Consider the following 22,781-nt stretch of genomic DNA (forward strand, 5'->3'; position numbering starts at 1 on the left):
GGATTGTGCAATAAAAATTTTGCTTGATGTAAATAATAATTCACGTCTCATTCAAAGCAAGAAGGAACAACGATACAATCCACCAGACCTCCAGGTTAAACCTAAAACCAGAGCAATTGAAAGATTACGCAGAAATATATTCACGTAGTAAAAATGAAGACCCGTCGGCCCCCAAAAAACGAAACAGAATGTTACCAATAAAATGAAGTTAACCCGTCGACTCTACAAATACCACTACAAATGTGTTAATGCATTTCAATGTGTCACCAAAACACAGTTTTATTATTTTATTTCAGCAATAACAGAGATGCACTGGTCAATAACTGTTATTTGTACTTTCTATAAACCAACCGTGTGTAACTAATGCCTTCAATTTAAGTTCCCCTTGAAAAAGGACACAATTACCGTTCACCCTTTCTCTTTAACTTTCTTTTTGATCTTTCCACCCCTCTCTGTCTTGAATCCAACCATAAACACACACACAGAATACAGACGGCCCATTAGGACCTGATTGCTGTGACATCATTGAACTCCAGACAACAGTTGCAGCCGGGAGCCGACCAGCCGGAAATAACCATAGAGAAGTGAACCGCAGGGGTTGTGAAGATGGGTGGGGGATCTGAAGCTCATGCCTTCAGATGCCTTTGTGCCAAGGGGAGGAGAAAAGTTGAGAGGGGAGTGGACCAACCCCAAATTCACTGCCTGTTGTAAGTGCCTGTTGTAAATAGGAGAGGGAGAGAGAGTAAAAGCAGTAGACAGGATTACTGGTACAGGAGTGATGGACTTAGTCCAGTCAGACTGAGAGAGATCACATGGGCTCCTTCTTTGGACTGTGAGGAGCAAGCTGACCATGCTGTTGGATCTTCTGCACCTATTAGAGAGGTTCATCTGAGGACTTCTGAATACTTCTCTCAAACCTCACTGCTGTTCATTTCTTGGACATGCATTAGAATTTTACAGTAGGAATCAAGTAATCATCAGTTTAAAAGATCTGAAAATCATAATTCTTTGATATAATTGTAAGGAATGTTCACATTCATTTGCTCAGAGAAAAGGTCTTGAAGCGACTGCTACCGGCATCTGACAGGCATTTGCGTCAGAGGTGTTTAATAGGAGTCTTTAAGAGGGAAGACCTTTCCACTGACACGGAGGACATACTGACAAGAGAAACAGAGGGGGGATTACGAGAGAGAGACGGAAAGAGAGGAAACCCCCACAGAGCATTTTTTTTGTTGTTTATTAGTTGTGATGACTCTTTTCACAGAACTTTCTTCAGGACACTGACGGGTTTGAAAAGGGAGCCGTGCAATAGACTGGAGATATTAGGTAAGGTTAAGGTGAGCCCTGCGGCTCGACTCGCTCTGCTGAATGTCTCTGAATGTGTGAAATTGCATCTGGCTGACCACAATGTAGTGCTTGTGCTTATCTTGGAATTGTCTTTTAAACACCTGTTTACGGTCAGCGGTGAGCTTTTGTTGTGTAATGAGATGCATATCGCAACACATTGTGGTTAAGGAATCTGTTTGCTGGCTCAGGATAGTTCAACCAAGAATAAATATGACATCATTAATTGACCCTTATGTTGTTTAAAACATGTAAGAACCCTTTCTTCTGTGAAAGATATTTTGAGAAATGTCTCATTGTCCATAAAATCTTCTCCTGTGTTCCTGCAAAGTCATACAGGTTTAGACATGAGGGTGAAATAAAGATGAATTTTTATTTTGAAGTGAACTATTCCTTTAGTGGTAAACTTTGTCTACCTAAAATTCTTATAGAGCAATTTCTGACAAAGCAAAAGAAAATTAAAATTCATAATTGAATAAAGCTATTTTTCAATATCTGACTTCTATGCAACTTTGAAGAACCTTTCTGTTTCACAAAAGGTTCTTTGTGGTAAGAAAAGGTTGTTCAGGTTATAAAAGGTAAGAAAGAGATTGTTCTTTAAAGAACCTTTGACATTCAGTTCTTTGTGGAACCAAAAATGGTTATTCTGTGGCATCGCTTTGTCGAACCTTTTAAGCACCTGTATTGTTAAGACTGTTGGTGACTTAAATTTTTTAACTTCTGTGGACATTTCTGTGAGATTCCCAAAACTCTTGAGAGAAACATCTGAGGAGCATGAGTCTCTGTATCGCCATTGCCCTCATTGTTGTCTAGGAAAAACAAATAAGACATATAAAATATCTCTTGTGTGATTTTTCATTTCAATGGGAGATGTCCGTGTGCTTTCATAATCGTTTTTAAGCATTGCCTCCCACTTCGAGACTCACAGGCAGTGCGGATTAGTAAAGTTGCCCAGGGCGACATCTCATTTTGATAGTTTTAAGTGGAGGGTTAATCTTTGCAGGGCTGAAAGGAAGTCCTGCGGGCTTGTTGGTGACAAAGGAAGTCAGAGATTTGGGACAGCGTATTTTAGCGGCAACAGGCAGTTAATTGATTATAAACACACGATGCCTGTTATCAGCGTCCCGCACACAGTCTAGAACAACAAAGCAGCTGCTGCACCCCTGCAGAACCAATAAACCTGTCTGCACTGAATTCAGTGCAAAAAGAGTCTTTTCCCTCCAGTGCTGACAGAGTCTAGACGGTTTTATAAATACACTTCAAAGTGTGATGTATGACAGAAAAAAGTGGGTTCTAAGAGTACAAAAGGGTTCAATGTAAAACAAGTCTAGGGGGTTTTCTCTTATGCTTTTAAAATACTACTTTTGGAAAAAGAATTTGAATGGAGATATACACTACTGTATTAGGAGATGCAATAAGATGCATATCTCGCCCCTAGAGCGAAAGTTTAAGATGGGACAGGATGCAGGAGACTGTGGATGTGTCCCTATGTTTCATCCCCAAGGAAGCTGTTTCCATCTGTAGCGATCAGAAAGGAGACAAATCCTGAATCAGGCTTTGTTCAGTCAGATTCTTTTTGAATTAGAGAGGGCGTACGGGGGGGGGGGTTTCCTCCGGGTACTCCGGTTTCCTCCCCTGGTCCAAAGACATGCATGGTAGGTTGATTGGCATCTCTGGAAAAATTGTCCGTAGGGTGTGAGTGTGTGAGTGAGTGAGTGAATGAGTGAGTGTGTGTGCCCTGCGATGGGTTGGCACTCCATCCAGGGTGTATCCTGCCTTGATGCCCGATGACTCCTGAGATAGGCGCAGGCTCCCCGTGACCCGAGGTAGTTCGGATAAGCGGTAGAAAATGGATGGATGGATGGATGGAGGGCGTACGGGTGAATGCGTAGACATTTTACACATCAGCCTTTTCGATTTCCCTTGTCATGGATGGCAACAAAACGAACTCCGCTCATAATTGTAATTCTAGATACAAGCCACTCAGAATTGTTTATACAATGGTCTAGTCCACGATTCTTCAATTTCTTCCTACAACCATGCCCCCAGATGTGTCTTACAAAAGCTTGGATTACCTACAGGATGTTTAAAATCTAAACAGATTTACTACAGTACACATTTTTTGTCAAAGTTCATCACACAATTCAGAATCTGTGCTTGTCATATTGTACAGTACATTGACACCTTTGCACTGCATTATTCAAACAGAAAAAAGCATTTGACATGGCACTGTGACATAATCAATGCAATGAATAACCATCAAATGGCCTTATTATTAATCTGTTTCATTTTAAAAGAAAACTGTGAATTCAATGAGTGTGTGTACTTTGTGAAGCTGTGCATGTATTTGTGTGTGAGGGCACACAGCTCTAGTGTTAGTTAAAGGCTTCATCAGCCTTCACCAATCTGTGTGTGTGTGTGTGTGTGTGTCAGCTTGCCTCCCTTTAATGAGGAGGGGTGGAATTCAAGGAATGCCATGCTCAGGTTAAAAAGAGAGGAGCAGGCGAGAGAACGAAAGAAAGCGAGATGGAAAATGAGAAAGAGAGAGAGGGCATCTAACAGTTGTGTCCCTTACCCCCTAATTAAGGACTGAAACACTGTTAGTGTTCTATGGAAAGTCTCACTTAACAGCTGCAAAGTCAGTTAATGCACAACTGTGAACTCTATAATTCAGTGTTTCACAAAATTTTTCTGCCGTTCCCCACTTTGAAGGTAGGGAAGAGTTCCGAGCCCCACCTGTCCCCAATCGCCTCAACATAATGGTAATAAACTTTGATCACTGTCTGTCTGGGTTTTGTCTGCTGGTGCAGAATTTCCGAATTTTTCTTTTCATTCCATGTCACAAACTTATCTATTTTAGGGTTGAGCCATTGTCCGTCGCCGATGGCTGATTGAAATGACGATGTTGACACATCTGTGCGTTGTACACAAATATGAACAACTGTACCTTGCACTGTACAGATCAGACTAGACTGATTTTATAACTGTGCAGCTCGTGTTGTATAAAGGAGACGTGCCACACTTAATAACTCTTAATGAACATCAGAATAAGATCTTTATAACTGTGAAGCTTGCGCTGTACAGATGCCTGAATTGATAACTGCTCAACTTGCGCTGTTTAAAGATGTGTCTCTGTATAGCTCATGCCTTGATGAAAACGTGCTTAAGTTCAAGACAAGTTCACCCACATTGATGCAGGTCGCAATGCTTAAGATAGTAGGATACAGTATTAAAATATACTGTATTAAGCAGTTTTTTTAAACAGTTCTTTGTTTCTACTAAAAACTACAGCTTTCCTGTAGCTCAGTGGTTAGAACATGGCGTTAGCAACACCAACGTCATGGGTTTGATCCCACTAATTGCAAATACTCTGCTACAAATGTATAGTATAATGCATTGTCAGTCGCTTTGGATAAAAGCATCTGCTAAAGGCATAAAAATGTAAACTTTTCAACAAATTGTATTTGCAACTTCTAGAAATCAATTTTACTTTTCTAAAGGAACAGTCCATCCCACAAAAAAAGTTCTCTCATCATTTACTCACTCTCATGTCATTCCACATCTGTATGATTTCTTCAGAACACAAAATATGTTTTGATGAATGTTGGTAACCAAACAACATTGGTCCCCATTGACTTCGATTCTATGAACACAAATCCACTGAGACGTTCCTCAAAATTGAATAATGATGACAGAATCTTGATTTTGGGGCCAGCTATGTTTTTATAATTAAATTCCAATTGGTATTTTGCATCCGATGTGCAACTCAAATTCATGAAATTAATTGGAAAGGACTTTTCAATATAATTTTAATTATACAACTCTGATCATAACAAAGCAGAACTTGTTTCCATATTGAAACAGGAATATGTGAAAAAGTTGAGTTCAGTCATGCAGTTAGTCGTGGCCCATCTGTAATAAAACACTGGACGAGGTAAACTTTGCTTTGGCCTGTCAAGACACTTCTCAAAGTGTCTAAAAGTGCTTTTGTGTAAGAAAGAACAGGCTTTGGAGGATTGTTTTGTTCCCTGCAAAGGGGGTTATGACAGCTTTGTGGATTAGGCAGATGTGCTTTCTCTTGTCTGTGAGTGCCTTTTCTGCTAAACCCATGAATAGAAACGATCATACAGACGTTTCATCACAACTGAAGGAATTTCCACAGTCTCTTGGAGTGGGCCGGGAAGCCCTACCGCTTAGACCTGGGGTCTCCTTTGAATTTCTGTATCGCACGCTCTCGAGCACATCTTATGTTCCACTGAATGAAACCACAGGTATCCCCTCTTCCCAGACGCACACAAGCTCACAAGCCGCAGTGGGACCGCATCCCGTCCGCAGCATTAGATCATGCGAGACGATGCCTGCTGTAATATTCCTGCTGTCAGACAGTGTGTCAGAATATCCAACAAGTCGAAAGTCCAACCTATCATTACTGGTCTGTTACAGAGACATGAGGTGGGGGTTTCTGCCCCTCCTAGGAATAATACTTTACAGTGGAAAGAGAAATTGCTACTTTTGTTATTTTCTACTGCTGACTTGAGTTTCTTTCTTCTGCAGAACACAAAAGAAGATATTTTGGGATGAATGTTGGTAACTGAACAACATAGGTGCCCATTGACTTGCATTGTATGGACACAAAACCAATGTGGGTTCCGCCATCGTTTGGTTACCAACATTCTTCAAAATATCTTCTTTTGTGGAAGAAATAAAGTCATAAAGGTTTAAAATGAAAAGAGGCTGAGTAAATGATAACAGAATTCTCATTTGCGTGAACTATCCCTTTAAGACCTCTGTAACCTCATTTAACCCCATGCCAAGCCAAACCTGATCTGAGCAGCTGTCTCTATAGATCTTTCTTGTCATCAGTCAACAGCATTTAAAAGTGGGCGTCCCTGAGAATGAAGATCATAGAGAAAAACCTTTTGTGAGCAGGGTCATTGAAGGCACTTTTAGACTAGTCATCATAAGACAGCAAAATGTGGCATGAGAACAACATGTTTTTGTTGAAAGTTGCTTTTGGAGAACAAATGTGGTGAGCCAATACTATCATGAACTGAAGTAATGGCCAAAAAGATTTACCACAAGACAGGAAATGCCAGGAAGTGTTTTGTCAACATCATTTTATTTCTATGAACGTTATGTGACTTTATCAGTAGCCGGAAATACTAAAATAGTTAGGCAGGACAAATAAAGAGATAATAAACAATTTTAAGATGTGTGATTACTGGGATGTTAAACATTACTAACATGAAGGGTCCTGTCAAGGGCAGATGATAGATGCAAGCGGGATGAATCTGGGCTGATTCAGTTATGAAGTCGAAATGTGGATCATGGATACTTGTGTATTTTTCTGACTTTATCTCTTAGTGTTTCTATCATTGTGGATACTGTGTTAAAATAGCCTCAAAGAATATCTCAAAACCTTGCATCAGTCCTGGTTTCCTAAAACCAGACAGGCAAAAACATGTCTTTTAGAGATTCCTTTAATGGAATCCTGCTATATTTATCATATTTATGTGATGGATTAATTCTATTTGTTACTAATCTGTACTCCCCTATCCCTTTTAATTATAAATCATCTATAACTTTCCCTCTATTAGTAATAGTATTTTAAAAGTGAACCTGATCTTAACAATAAATCAAATCCACAGATTTATCTACCTCCAGGCAGTCCTCCCAGAATGTGCTACAAAACATAGTTCTTCAATCCTATCTCCTTAAAGAAAAATAAATCTCAAGTCACTCAACTCATGAGTATTTTTTGCCTTTATAATTACAGTGTGACAGACGTTTTTTTTGCATTTGTTTACAGAGCAAAGTGATCTTTACAACAGATCCACTCCTTGAATTTGACTGGAAAAGCAGTGCCCCAAAAGGGCAGATATTTCTTATAAACACACTGCAACTTTTGCTGTTTGTTTAAACCTACTTGTTTTTGCATTCCACAAAAAAGTGCTCTAATAGGCAACAAAACAACAACAAAACAGTTGATTATATTTTCTAAGTCACTCTATATTTTTTAAAAGTATGTATTTAATGTATCAGATACCTTTTCCAAACTAACCTCAGCAAGCTAGTACGGCAGAGCACGAAAGTAAGTACGAAAGCAAGTTAGCCTTTCAGGACCTCCGATTCCATCGCCCCAAAGTCAGTGGGGTTTTTGGTAAATCTCATGAAATCAGATCTGTGGTAACATAACCTCAAAATATTTTTCACGTTTTAATCTATGACAAAACACATCAGTCACAACCCGCTCTTGTTATTTCAAAAACGTTATTGTGTCTTAAAAACTTTGGTTGCTTACAAGTTGGTAAAAAACAATACTTCCTTTGGCGGGGACCATAGATGTCATCACGCATATACATTTCACAAATAATGCCACATGGGCACAAATCTCTAAAATGTGGATGGGGATTCAAGGCAGCATGTTCTTAATACAGTATGAAAAGTTGTGTAAAAGATCTTGTTATACAAAACGTGTTAACATCACAAACCTTTGGGAATCACAGATCTTATTATTTTTTTAATCTTCCAAAAGTCTGGGAAAAATGCATAGGCTTTTGATCGAGGAAACCAATTCGGCGGCCAACTTCCGGATTGACCCACGAAAATACATCATCTCTGCGGAGTTTGTGAAATCTTGAGAATGAAACCCATGAATTTCTCTACCCCTTGAACTTCACGAAAGCAAAAAAACTACTTTTACAGTTATGCCATCATATGCATGGACAACCTGTAGATGCTTGTGTATTTGTGTATGCGAAGATCAGAGAACCTGCTCAATGTAGGTCAGAAAGGTGTTGCACAGCGGCACGCTGTAATAGTATCCACCAGCAGCTTTCAATTACATTTTCCAAAGACTATAACCCTCTTGTTATCCTTCCTCCAAAGTCTCCATCGCCATCTCTTACTGCATCCACTCTCTCAAACAGCCCAAGGCTGTTTTTGCAATAATACACTTGTTCTCTATGAAATTTGAGGTAAATAACACAAAGCGGCTACATAAATATCAAACACCATGCGCTGACAGTGTCTCGCAGAATGGCTTTTATGTAACCGGTATTTCCACAGTGAAAAAAAACAAAACAGACTAATAAATCAAGTCACACTTTTCTGTGACTGTAAACAAGAATTTAAAGTACATCAATTCAGTAAAAGCAGGTGTTAGGATTATACAATTTCATTCAGGATTTCCAAGACTTGTAAGCTTCTAGGTCTGTGCGAGCCTCGCACAGTGCATTTAGTGCAATACACTTATGATCAGATGTGTGTTTACATGAACAAAGAGCTACCTCAGATTTTCCATTCTCCCTCAGCGATGCTCAAGCCTCTGGCAAGGTTTAGATAACCAAGTGCCGTCATGTAGCGTTTATTCAGAGTTGGATCCTGCCAGGACATCGATGTTGACCAAAACCATCCATTCATTCAACAGTATTAAACATAGTCTGTCACCTTGCAGCAGGGGAAGCTGGATTTTGCAACAGGATATTTGCTTTTGAAAGGAGGCTGGGTTGTCAACATTGTCCTGATCATAAACATGACTTTTCATTATAACTAATTATGGTTGCTGTTGGATTTATTTTTTATGAGATAAATCTTTATGATCGTTCTTGTAAATTAACAATTCATCCAAAAATTTAAATTCTGTCTTTTTCAACTCACCCTTGAGTTGCCGCAAATCTATATCAATTTCTTTGTTCTGATAAACACAAAGAAAGATATTTGGAAGAATGCTTGTAACAAAACAGTTCTTGTCCATCTTTGACTACCATAGTAGGAAAAATTGCTCACACAAAAGGAGATATTTTGAAGAATTTAGGAAAGCAAACAGTTCTGGGGCACTGCAATGGCCGTTTTTCCTACTATGTTAGTCAATGGTGGCCAAGAACTGTTTGGTTACAAGCAGTTCATCAAAACACAGAAATGTATACAGATTAGGAACAACTTGATGGTGAGTTAATGATGACAAAATGTTTTGGTAAACTGTCCCTTTAAGGAGTCTCAGTGCCTGTAAGACCAGAAGCTCCAGTTAAGCAAAGAACAAAATATAGGTCTGAAGAGCCTCATAACTCAGCCGTCCACACTCCTGTCTGTCTCTCAATCAGCCCTGGAAGAACATGGTGGCTTGCCATATCATTTTTTCCAATGGAAATCTAATCTGTCCCCTGAGATCACAAACTTTCTGGCTGTATTAGAAACAGAGGCAGCTCACTGACTCTAGTAATGAGCTCACTGGGGCGTTTAAGGTTCAGAGGAATACAGTGAGGTGCCAGATCTTCTGTCTAGATCAGTTGGGGTTGAGTAAGTTTGGTTATGCTAGACTTGTTCTGACAGATTTTTTTCAGGAAATTAGTCTAATGCGTGAGCCTAAAGGGTGGAAAATATCACACCCGAAGGGTGGCATTCAAGTCTAATGTACCATTCACTTTCAAGGATAACTAAAGAATGCAGAAAAAACACAAAAGCATCTTTGGAAAATGTAACTTATTTTATGTTTAACCCTAATGGCATTCCAAACCTGTAAGACTGACTTTTTGCAGAACACAAAAGAAGATATTTTTAAGAACGTTGGTAACTAAAGAACATGGTCCCCCATTGACTCCCATTGTATGGACACAAAATCACAAGACATTCCTTAAAATATCTTCTTGAGTGTTCCACAAACGCATGTTTACACGCATGTTTTGAATGATATGAGGCTGAACTGTCCCTCAAAGTGTTTGTTAGTTATGCAGTTTGTTCTGTTTGTAATTTTTAATCTAATCGATTTAATTCTCCCCTTTTCTTCCTTCTCCTTCCACTTTCTTCTCTCCTAATGCAATTCACAGGCCTGTTTGGAGTGCCATCATGGATCTTCCTGGGCTGGTATGGTTGGTGTTGCTCCTGGTGAGTGGGCCGATCCGAGGAACCGAGGGTGGCGCTCAGGAGTTTGACAGCAGTGACGAAGGTCCAGAGGTTGAATTCCTATCGACGTCTCGCATCCGGCGGGCCCCCGAACCTCCTCCCCAAGACAAGTGCTCTTACACCTTTATAGTACCCCAGCAGAAGGTTACGGGAGCCATATGTGTGAACTCGAAGGAGCCCGAGGCTTTGCTGGAGAACCGTGTCAATAAGCAAGAGCTGGAACTTCTCAATTCGGAGCTACACAAACAGAAGAGACAAATTGAGACTTTGCAGCAGCTCGTTGAGGTGGACGGAGGTATCGTCAATGAGGTGAAGCTTTTGCGCAAGGAGTCTCGCAACATGAACTCTAGAGTGACGCAACTATACATGCAGCTACTGCACGAGATCATCCGCAAAAGGGACAATGCGCTGGAGCTGTCCCAATTGGAGAACAAGATCCTTAACCAGACTTCTGAGATGCTGCAGCTTACCAACCGCTATAAAGATCTGGAGTACAAGTATCAGCACCTTGCATCGCTAGCAAATAACCAGTCAACACTCATTTCCCTTCTCGAGGTGCAGTGTCAGAGGGGACCACCAGTTGTGGCTCCAAGGGTCCAGGCTCAACCTCAGCCCCAACCTCAACCAAGACCCTCATCACCCATCAATAAGCCCCACCAGCCACCCACCTTCAGCCGCAACACCCAGATCAACAATGAGATCCAGAGCGATCAGAACCTAAAAGTCCCGCCGGTCCCTCCTCCCACCGTTCCAGGTGCAACTAACAGCCCATCTACAACAAACAAACCCTCAGGTGAGTCTCCGTATCATTCTCTACAAAAATTTGATTGCTACGAACGCTGCTACGATGTCTCTGTCGTGTCTTCCACACAATTCGAAAAATTTCAACTCGAATGCAAAATCCATGAGAGGAGCTCATTGACAGGTCTGGTTTGAAAAGTCCAGATGCATGAAGACACTCCCTGTCAAGCGAGTAATATACACTCACCTAAAGGATTATTAGGAACACCATACAAATACTGTGTTTGACCCCCTTTCACCTTCAGAACTGCCTCAATTCTACGTGGCATTGATTCAACAAGGTGCTGAAAGCATTCTTTAGAAATGTTGGCCCATATTGATAGGACAGCATCTTGCAGTTGATGGAGATTTGTGGGATGCATGAAGCTCCCGTTCCACCATTTTAGTACAGTGAACTCATTGTCATGTTCAAGAAACCAATTTGAAATGATTCAAGCTTTGTGACATGGTGCATTATCCTGCTGGAAGTAGCCATCAGAGGATGGGTACATGGTGGTCATAAAGGGATGGACATGGTCAGAAACAATGCTCTGGTAGGCCGTGGCATTTAAACAATGCCCAATTGGCACTGAAGGGCCTAAAGTGTGCCAAGAAAACATCCCCCACACCATTATACCACCACCATAATTGCATTAATGAGAAATTGAACAGGTGTTCCTAATAATCCTTTAGGTGAGTGTATTTTAAAAGAAGATGCGCGTCTGTGCATCTTGCATTTTATAAAGAAGATGCGCATGAGTTTTTAACTGAGAAGCTACAGTACAGAGGACACAAAGCTGACTTGATAACTGCCCAGCTAGTGCTGTATAGAGACCTTGTTAATCGATGTCACAGTCCCTATAAAGAAGACGTGTCTCTGTACAGCTCATGCTTAGACACGCCGCACTTCATTACATCGCGGCTTGTTTAAAGAAGCAGACGATGTCATTGTCCATCACGAGGTTCACTGTAGACATCGCCCAATCTTTCTCACAATACCTGTAGAACTTCAGATGATTCGGCTATGCCCATCCGGCTGGCCTAGATAAGCGGGTATATGCAACGTTGGGGGCGTACGTCCTGACTGTAACTTCACAGTCGGCGTTATGTTGGGATTGGCCTCTTTTCAGTGGTCTTTTGCATGCACACGATTTACACAAGAAGGAGGAAACAATAGTGTTTGCAGCTCACAATATATGTCCTGATGAGTTATTATTCATCTATGCCTAGATAAATACAGTTCCCATTCTATGGCACCTTTTGGAACATGGTAAACTGAATGATTTTAACTATTTACTTCATTATAACTATACATCCATAATGGAAAAGGCAGATTTCAGTGGTTGTATTTGCACTTTATCTGGTCATATGAGCATTTTTCCAACGCTATTTTCCACATGCATTTATCAGCAAAAGGTTCCACAAACTCACCTCAGAGAGACTCTAGCATTCACAATGAGACCACAGTATAAAGGAGACGACTGTAACGAAACAGAGAGAAAGATCCTGAAAAGAAGAGAAAATACTGAAAAAAAACTGACAGAAACTGTGTTCAAGAGGAGGATTTGGGAAATAGCTTAAGGATGTGCCACATAAGGACGATGAAACTGAGGTAGAGAAAAAGAAACATGCATCTGCACTGGAGTAAACTCATTTATTCCAGTGGTACCAGACATGGGCGACCAGACACAGACACTCAGTTCTATCTTTTGTGTGTCTTCCTAGTAGACCTTGAGAGAGAGAAAGAAACAGCCTGCTGATAGATTTACTATGTTGTGTTAACGCAAGCTGCACAACTGGAAATCCTCCTTGTTTCCTCTTCCTTCTTATCATATCTCTCTGGTAAAGTTCACCTGACTTGATGGATAAGTCTTCAGCTATAGGTCATCACCTCATCCATCTTTGTGAAAGCTAGCTAGATTTTTTTAACAGATTTACCCCAACATTGTTTTTCTCCTACCACAGTTTTTTTTCTGGGCCATTAGACCATTAGACATTACATGGCACTGCCTGTTTCCATCTTTCATACAGACACATACTGTTATCCAAACTCCTTTCCGTTTGTCTGCCATTCTTAAGAGCTGAATTCATCGCAACATTTCTTCACACTGAAAATGTACAATAGGTCAGATTTGCATCCTTCCATTGAAAAGCACAAGATTTTCTTTGGAACGTTGAAGGATCAGGTTTTCACAAACTAGGGGAGTTCGTGCCAGCTCAAGTGCATGTTAAACGTTACTACCTACTAAAGACTACAATCATTGTTCACTCATGAGTGTATACGGTTACAAGTGAATTAAAAACGATTCAAATAAACCTATAATTTTAGCTCTTCTGTTTGAGTTTCCATGGCATACAGATTCTCTTCCCTATTAAACAGAACAGTGGGAGTTTTTTTAAAACATGCTGACAAGCAGACTTCTCCCCTGGAAAGTAAGCAATCTGTTCAGAGCTCGAAGAAATGTGGGAATGTGCAATGAGGTTTCATTAAAGTTCATGTACATAATCAAAAAGGGTGCATGTGTTGATCCGCCTACAACGCTGATAAAACAAACAAATCATATGAAAAAGAAATACAGATGGGTCTTAAAGTATGATGTTCAATGTTGTTATTGCTTTGCAATCTAATACAGATTTTTTTAAACTTAAATTCATAACAAATAAAAAATATCACAGTTTATAAAAGATGTAATCCTCTTTCTTCATATACAAATGCAGAAATTTTGCTCAAATTAAAGTTCGTTCCGCAATCTTCTTTTGAACAAAGAAACTATGAACAAAGAAACACGGTTTACTGTATTTCTAATCTTAAAAAACCTTTTCTCTGCCTTTTACCCTCAAATGTATTTCTATTAAATGTCATAAGTCTATCCAAAGCTTGTTTCCTGGGATTCTATAAATCTTCTGGCCCAGTAAATAACAGGCTCCAGAGTTTGGGAATGCTGGAATGGATTCAATTGTTTCCACGGCAAGAGGTTAATGAGCCCCGTCTGCATAGTTTGCTTATATTTGTCAGGTAGCGTGATTTTGCTTCTCTCATGCTGTGAAAATCATCCAGGCAGAGAGATTTCAAAATCCAGTTTTTATAGACATTTCAACACACACACAAGCTGAAACATCTGTGACGACTGTGTTTGTGTTTCTTAAGACACAAACACACAGGAATCCTCAAAACATTACATTCTTTCCCTTGAGACTGTCTGTTGTGGCACGCAGTATGGCAATGACACCATGTTTCCGATTAGCAAAGGCTGAAGTTTTTATTAGCATAATTCTTTTAAAAAGCAAACATGGCAGCCATACTATATCAAGTATGTGGAAATGAGAGAGAAGCGACAATGTTTCAAATGTCTGAATTGTACTATCTTAGCTTTAAATGCAGTGATAACCAATATTGTATGTTTGGGACAGAACTATCATCATTATAAATTATATAATTAGTTTTAAATGAATATACTTTTTTGAACTGTTAAACTCTAGTGGCACACCAATCACACACAAAACAATAAAACAGGACTAAAGGCCTGGTCACACCAAGAATACAAAAAAGACTAAGAGGTAGATAAATTGATAAAAATACAGAGGAGCGATATCCCTAGGATCACTTTCAGAGCAATTTTTTTTTAGATGATGAATGACACAACATTGATACTAAAGCCAATTAAAATCTGTTCAAATCTAAAGGGCCACTCACATTTAAAATGTGAAACTACATCACGAGCTTCTAGTAAACAAATGTTATCTTACAATATACTGTATATATTTTCCTCTTTATAGTTATCATTCTTGGTGGCAACATTCAAGACAAACTTATTCCTTTATCAGTTCTTCCAAACTCTTACCGTTGTTCACCTTTCAAACATAGCCTATATATATTTTAAGCAGCAAAGACCAAAACTTACTAAAGCTACTTTCAACGTTTCAGTAAAAGGCACATCCAGATGATTTTTCATGATGATGAAGGGGCTGAAGTGGTTGTGAATGACGGGTATACTGATGGCCAGCCTTCTGGCATGAGGCCTGCTTTTTAAAAGCTACAAGATGAGAGTAAACACTAAAATGTTTCCAGACTACTGTAGGTAAACCACAGGGCTTCAGAAGTACTTTAAAAGGCTGAGATCTAAGATAACAAGACTGTCTGCCAGATTTGACAGCAAGGATCCCACAGCTAAAATACACAAACAATAATGGAATATATGAGGTCATCACCAGCTTGCTTTGAAATCTCAGGTTGGAACATTAATTTTCCATCTGTAAGAAACAGCATATCATATTGCTGCTGCCTTTTTGAAACCTTATATCTCCATACAATATTTCATGATTCAATTTTTTCATCAATCATTAATATTATTTATCTTCTGTTTATCGATGGGTAGTACAAATATCTAACCAATATAAAGTATTAAAGTGTACTTGTCAACTTTTACATCAAATTTTTTTATCATTTAAATTCGTAAAATCAGCGAATTTTGATAATTGGGGTTTCTGAGGACAGCGATGATATTCTGTACAAGGCAATCTGGACTACTTGAATCTCGTTGTTTGATTATGGCATAATATTTTTGAAAAGTGACCCCTGCCGGATTACTGGACGCTTATCTTGAAAACCTGTTTCCTCCATACCTATGCTTTCGTTCTCTGTGATCTGTACAAGTAAGCTAAAATAACAATTTCAAATTGATATTCCTCATCCATGTTTATTTAGTTGGTTAGACAAATACACAAATAGTGTTAAAAAAATAAGCAAGATAATGTGCAGCCAGTGATTATTATAAAATAAACCAGTTCAGGTTGACGCCCTTGCAGTTTTATCTTGTGATAAGACCTTCTTACTTGTTTTTCACCAGGATTATGTCATATAAGATGACTTCAAAAAGTTATGACAAATGTGGATATATGGATATAATATGCATAGCCCAGTGTCACTTTATGCAGTGTGTTTATCAACATCTTACATGTCACTGTTCCTCCATTTGTATAGGGAATAATTTTGAAGACAGGACTGACTTATGAAAAGCGTTTTCCTCTGGTTCTCTTTGGAAAAACATTGAAGCTGGAGCCATATTTGACACAACTCTATAAAAACACAACTCTGTGCCCAGGGAAGTTTGGAAGTGCTTGCTAATCTACTTGCTACTGTTGCATTATTTAGCAAATGGGTCTTTCTTTGGCCTCAGTGCCAGCGTTGTGTTTGGCCGGGAGAGAAGCAACAACATCCCAGGCCAGAATGGCAGCCAAGGTCATTCCTCTTTAAACTAAAGGCTTTTCCAGCTGTGCCATGAAGAAAAGAGCTCAGAGCGGTTTGCAGGGAAATCCTGATTTGCCTTTCAGATGTATGCATTACCTGACTCTTTTATCCAAAATGACATACAGTGTATTCAATGTTCATATTTTTTGAGCAGTACATGCTTTGGCTGGCATTGAACCCATCACCTTGCTGTGCAAGCAGCAGTCAATCAGTTAAGCTATAACAGAAACTGCATGTTTGAAATTGCTGAATTTGCACCTGAATTTGCCCTCAAGCAAAACTCTAACAGTATGTTTTATGTCATGCTGTCATGTTCCTGCTATAAGATTTTCTATAAAGGAACTGCATCAGAGAATGACAACGAAACAAGGAGGCTAAATAAAAATATGTTTTTGTGTTTTTTGTCTAAGGTCCATTCAAGGACTGTCTGCAGGCTCTGGAAGACGGCCACACTAACAGTGCCATGTATCTAGTGAAGCCGGAGAACACAAACAAACTGATGCAGGTGTGGTGTGATCAGAGACATGACCCTGGTGGCTGGACAGTCATCCAGAGAAGAATGGATGGATCTGTCAACTTCTTCAGAAACTGGGAGACGTATAAGGTAATACAATATTAGAGCTGTTATATACAGTAGAGAAGTAGCCAAAAGTGTTATGCATGGGGCATTTTTGTACAATACTTTGTTTTGGTTTTATTGACACTTTAGCTTGAATTAAACCATCAAAATATGAGATGTATAGTACAAATTAGACAAAACACAACATTTTGAGGAATGTATCCGACAAAAAGATTTGGCAAAATTGCAAACTATATATATATCAAACAATATGGGCTTTATCCGAATATACAAAAAGGAGTAGTAAATCAAAACTAGTAAATAAAGTAAAGATTGACTACAATTTAATGAGTTAGTAATATTTGTTGATTCCTACTTGCTATAATATTTTATAGTCATTTTCCTGGGCCTTGACTTGTAAATTTGTAAACATTTGTAAACTGAGCTGAGCTTCAGTTCACACTCCAAGCACAACTACACAACATGCATGAATATTCTTAACGTAGCTTTAATCATATTTCTTCAAAGTTGAACACCACTTTTGGTCACTAGTGTATGTTTTAATGAATTTTACGAAATTCAAACCTAAAAAAAGACACTTTCCTTGAAGCATGTATGTATAATGCATTATAAAGAGTTATTCAAGTGTAAAATGCATTATAATTCTTCATAATAAGTGTTGTAATGCCCTATATGTAGTTGTAAAGAAGTATAACCAATTTAAAATGTGAAGTGTAACAAGGAATTGCTAAGTGTTATAATGTGTTAACTGTAATAACAATTGTTTATAAGACATTACAATGCATTAAAAGGTGCATTACAGTGCTTTAAAACTACTTTTATAATGCATTATACATACTTGCTTCAAGTAAAGTGTTCCCCAAAATTCTAACCGTGTTTTTAGAGGGTTTATTTAGAGTAATGCCTATTTCATTGTTATTTTAAATAGCAATAATCATTTTCCACATTATTTGTGATTCCGGCCAGATTTTTTATCAAAGTATCAATTAAAAAAACAACTAATCAATTAAAAGAAAACTAATACTTCGGCTACTCCAAACTTTGGAACAGTGGTATAAATATATTGTGCATGTATGCATTATGTACATAGTGCCAACTATATATATTATATTATTATCCAATATATATCATTATCAAAACAATTTATGATTTGATATTCAGTTCAATTTCATTTATATAGCGCTTTTCACAATTTTCTTTGTTGAAAAGCAGCTTTACATCATAATAAAATATTTAATAAAAATAATACAAGGAAAAATGTAAGAGAATATACGTTATTAAGAATCATGGTTTTATTGGAAATATTTCTCTATGCAATGTACCAAAACGTGTGGAAATAATATATTTGTTAAAATATGTTAACGTGATTGTGTGCTGTTGAACGCAAGTTGTTTATATTTATGGATTAAATTGGCAGTCTCCCAGTGAGTGATATATATAGTGATATAAATAAAATTTACAGTGGAAATAAATGAAAATATGAAAGTATTTGTGGTCAATTTACAAACAAATGCAATTTATGTTAACATTTTGCCAAGACAGCTTGTTTTTACTATACATAAGGTAATCAGTTGTCACATGGTCTATAACTCTCGCCTGCTTCACATAAGCTAACTCGGAAGTCAGTCAACTCACAGATCCTTAAGAAGTTTAATGGGGAGCATATGGCAAACAGAAACTACCACAATGCATTGACATGCCTCGTTGCATATGGGGAAACTAACTCAATTATTTTCTGAACATTAATTTGTTTATATTTATGCATAATATGCTGTAGAATACATAAAAATATAATTTTCTGCAATAATTAAGTATCAGGTTTTCAAAGTGGTACCAAAATCTGTACAGCAGAACCGAAGGCTTTATTGAATCGTCCAAAACAAGGTTTTCAATGCCCGAGATGTAGTATAAGCACACGGGTGGTTCAGGAATTACAACTGTCCATGGGCTTAGAGAGCAGAAAACTGATATAAAGTATGTGATGGCTAATACAGACCTACTAGTAAAACCAGAAACAACAAACAGGGAGAAAGGAAAACAGAGAGAGAAATTGAGATGTTAGAAAAAAAAAACCAAAACTGTCAAAAGACATTTAAGAAATCCAACAGTAAATGGCAAATTGTCAGTCATAAAGACATGACAAAATATTGTACAGTGAGTAATGTAGACTAAGAGAAATATTTGACTTGGTCCATCAAGTGCTCAATGGCAGTAACCTTCTCTGTTTTATCACAGCAAGGCTTTGGAAACATTGATGGAGAATATTGGCTGGGGCTGGAAAACATACATTGGTTAACCAACCAGGGGAACTACAAACTGCTGGTGACGTTGGAAGACTGGGCTGGACGCAAGACGTTCGCAGAGTACGCAAGTTTCCGTCTCGAGTCCGAGGCCGACTTTTACAAGCTCAGAGTGGGCCGTTACCACGGCAATGCAGGTGACTCCCTAACTTGGCACAATGGGAAGCAGTTTACCACTCTGGACAGGGATCATGACGTGTACACAGGTACAAAATGGAAATATTTCCAACTATAATATAGTGGTTCTAAACTGGTCTTTATACTTACATTTTTTTTTTTTCTTAGGCAACTGCGCTCACTACCAAAAGGGAGGCTGGTGGTACAACGCTTGTGCCCACTCAAATCTGAATGGCGTGTGGTACAGAGGCGGTCACTACCGCAGTCGGTATCAGGACGGGGTTTACTGGGCTGAATTCAGGGGAGGCTCTTATTCTCTCAAGAAGGTTGTCATGATGATCCGACCCAACCCAAACACCTTCCACTGAGCAGCACAGAAACACAGGGCACAAACTCATGACTGCTTGCCCATGTTCACCCTATACAGTGCAATTCACTTAGACTGTGTTTTTTAATTATGCTTTTTAAGTAAATATAGTAGCTATATATAACATGTGTCTGAAAACACGGGGAAGAAGCTACAAATACAGAAAATAAAATGTCTGATCGCGTGATCTATTTTCCTTAAAACCTTAAAACTAAAATGGCACAATGAACATCACACGTTTTTTTAACCAAATATTCCATCTTGATCTCACAAGAATTCGTAGCTATTTTACAAGGTGGCTAATTCGGATGATTTCGTATGTGGTGAACCGTACTAAAATGTACGAATGAGATCGCAAAGATTCATATGAATTATCCAAATTTTACCACATCGTTAAATAGTTACGTTTTTTCTCTGAGATTGTGTTGAATATTTAGTGCAATTGCGACTGTGTTGTCTTGATTTATTTCGTCAAAAATGCCACAGATAAACAAACAGTACTCATTAATTGTTACGAATAAGACACAGGACGTCCGATCCGGTGATAGTTGGATACTGTAGTTTACGCTTTCCTAGTTTATTCGAAACTAAGAGAATATATATTTCCTGATGAGATGAATGACTCATAATTTATTTCAGGGATGTCATTTTTAAAATTCATTTAAATGTTATAGTTAAAAAAAGCCACATCTAAAAACAGTCATTGGTTTGGTTCACTTAAAAACTGTATTTACTGTGTAAATTAGCTGTTGGTATCAAATGAAAACCCAGCACATGTTTATGTACATATAAACGTAATATTGTTGAAAATAATGTGTAATTTGTAATATACTGTAAGTGTAACATATTTCCCCATGTACTGTCCAATTGTTGCAATAAAAGATGTACTGTACAGCTAGATGTCTGTTGCTTAGAACATTTGCACTGATTTTGGAATAAGTTGTCATATAAATGTGTATTCAAGTTAAAAGAAGAAAAAATAAAGAGACCATCAAACCTCAGGAGTCATGCAACCGCAATGTGAAAGACTGACAGCATGACAAGACACACTAAGACTGTGCTAAAAATCAAGATTATCACATTTTTTTGTACTTTTCCTAAATACCTATAGAAATGTTAAAAAGTAAATATGAACTTGTTTTCTTTGCAGTATTTGAGGTCTAAAAAAATACAGAGTATCTCCTGTTTCTCCAGTTTTCATTTTCTGCAAGTAGAAACAATATTCACAGAATGAAACAAAAATGATCATTTTACCTAAACACATACCTATAAATAGTATATTTAAAAACCAGAAAAACTGATTTAGAAATGGTCTCTTCATTTCTTTCACGGCTGTAAGTTCTTCAATTCAAATAGGATACAAAAGTTCAATCAACAGTGGTTATAACATTCCAAAATAACTTAAGTTCTCAGTCATCAAAAACAAATAAAAAGAATATTCACAATGGAAATCAATGGAAATGGTGTATATAAAGATTGAAGAAATGCATTCCTTGTGTTTTGTTTCATAGCTTTGGAGTCAACATTTATTTATGTACATAACTTGCACCTCTCTTCATCCTTAAACCATGCAAAGTGACAAAAAATCTTCCCAATATTGGAACACGCCACTGGAAAAGCAGAGTGGAAAAACAGATAAGAAGTGACAGGCTCCTAAATCTCAGTCACAGTCTTTCCGTCCCTGCTCTCCATCCCAATTTCAACTGCCTGCTGTTGAGAGACGTCCCTTTGCTTAAATACAAAAGCATATTTCTGGAGATCCCTGCAACTCGACCGCAAGTTACATGCAGCAGGTACGGCAGTCTGCGTGGCATTTGTCTGTAGGAGCCCTCTGTTTCTGTAGGAGACACAGTGTTTACCGACACGCCGCCCAAGTGGAAGCAGACGTTCGATGTGAATTATGTAAAGGAAATTTGGTTAATGAAAAAGACGTGTGTGGTGAAGCGCAGACAGCGTGCGTCAGCCCTATCCCTGTATTTAACTTATTTAAAAAATGATTCTGTCTCTTTCTGCATTTCAGTTCCGATTAGTTTCAGATTTTGCCGTTCTTTAGAAACTCTGGTACGGATAGAAAACGACAGACAATGTGAGTTACAACCTTCTCGTGTTATTTCTTCCTGGCCTGTCATTTATTTGCATTCCACAATGCCACAGAAGCACCTGGAAAACTCCAGTTCAGACCAAGTGCCTGGACCTCAAGCATGTGGCAATGACATACTGAACGGTCTGCTTCATGTCTACACAGAATCAAACAGCCATGTCTAAAAAAACACTAACATGGCCTCTTGTAAAACAAGACAGCAGTTAGAAACAGATCCAAACCATCTCCTCGGCACAAAGTCTCAGATCTCTTTTATAATTGAGTCGTATTAAGCATACAGATCGCACTGTTGTATAGTAAGAGGATTATAATCGAGTTGGGATCTGGGCCCTGTTCCCCAGGAGGGTGTTTGTTTTTGGGTATTCCAGAAGGAAGCATCTATTTCCAAATGCTTTTACAGCTGTCTCCTGGATTGCTAGACAAGACTGATGCTTCTGTAAATCATATCCCTGTGAGCTTTTACAACTTAAAGTCTTTAGATAAGAGAGAAATAACAGCTATTAGTAGCAGTTATCTGGGCAGGTGCGTGCCTAGTGTTGGAATTAGAGAGAAGGCAAAACAGGCTTTGTCATTTCTTTTGAATTCTAGAAAGCAGGAAAAAGATACAAGAAGCTTATAAACAATATGATTAAAACTATGTCAACACCAACACCACGATTTTCAAAACTATATGGGAAAACCCATAGGATTCCATTAAAGGGTTTGATTCTTGGATTGAGGTACTTCCTCCATAGAAAGGTATTTTGTTAATCAGCCAACAGCATTTTTTTTAAAACAAACATGGACCAAAGAATGCAAAACATACATTTTTCAAACAATCAATTTGAAATGTTCAGAAAAAAAGATTTTAAAGGTTAACATTATGTGAAACACAGTGCTATGTCATTAAAAATAATTTTGAGAGGAAAAGCACCTAAGCAAATGGATCTAAATAAAGCAAACATCTCAATCATTACTGTAGAAGGTTTTTTAAAACGCCCCCTTCTGGTCAAGTATGTGTTTAGAAAAGCAAATTAAAGGAGTAGTTCACCTTCAAAATGAAA

At 38.3% G+C, this 22,781-nt stretch overlaps 2 protein-coding genes across 2 annotated transcripts in view; one reads left to right on the forward strand and one right to left on the reverse strand.

Annotated features, from left to right (window-relative positions):
* The window catches only part of ralgps1 (Ral GEF with PH domain and SH3 binding motif 1), a 97,155-nt gene that overhangs the window by 47,766 nt on the left and 26,608 nt on the right, over positions 1–22,781 (reverse strand). The window lies entirely within an intron of this gene.
* angptl2b (angiopoietin-like 2b) lies at positions 732–20,529 on the forward strand. The gene is made up of 5 exons (XM_056772951.1): positions 732–1,326; positions 10,170–11,038; positions 16,684–16,877; positions 19,089–19,359; positions 19,439–20,529. The coding sequence occupies exons 2-5, from the start codon at positions 10,189–10,191 to the stop codon at positions 19,636–19,638; spliced, it is 1,515 nt and encodes a 504-aa protein (XP_056628929.1). The 5' UTR covers positions 732–1,326; positions 10,170–10,188; the 3' UTR covers positions 19,639–20,529.

This window comes from Triplophysa dalaica, chromosome 18 (genome assembly GCF_015846415.1).
Source record: "Triplophysa dalaica isolate WHDGS20190420 chromosome 18, ASM1584641v1, whole genome shotgun sequence".
Lineage (NCBI taxonomy): Eukaryota > Metazoa > Chordata > Actinopteri > Cypriniformes > Nemacheilidae > Triplophysa > Triplophysa dalaica.

What these genes read in the sequence shown, in the direction of transcription:
- angptl2b (XM_056772951.1), top strand. Translation starts at nt 10,189, where the DNA reads ATGGATCTTCCTGGGCTGGTATGGTTGGTGTTGCTCCTGGTGAGTGGG. An exon ending in TACAACAAACAAACCCTCAG is followed by an intron (nt 11,039 to 16,683) that starts GTGAGTCTCCGT and finishes TTTTTGTCTAAG; the next exon opens with GTCCATTCAAGGACTGTCTG. An exon ending in GAAACTGGGAGACGTATAAG is followed by an intron (nt 16,878 to 19,088) that starts GTAATACAATAT and finishes GTTTTATCACAG; the next exon opens with CAAGGCTTTGGAAACATTGA.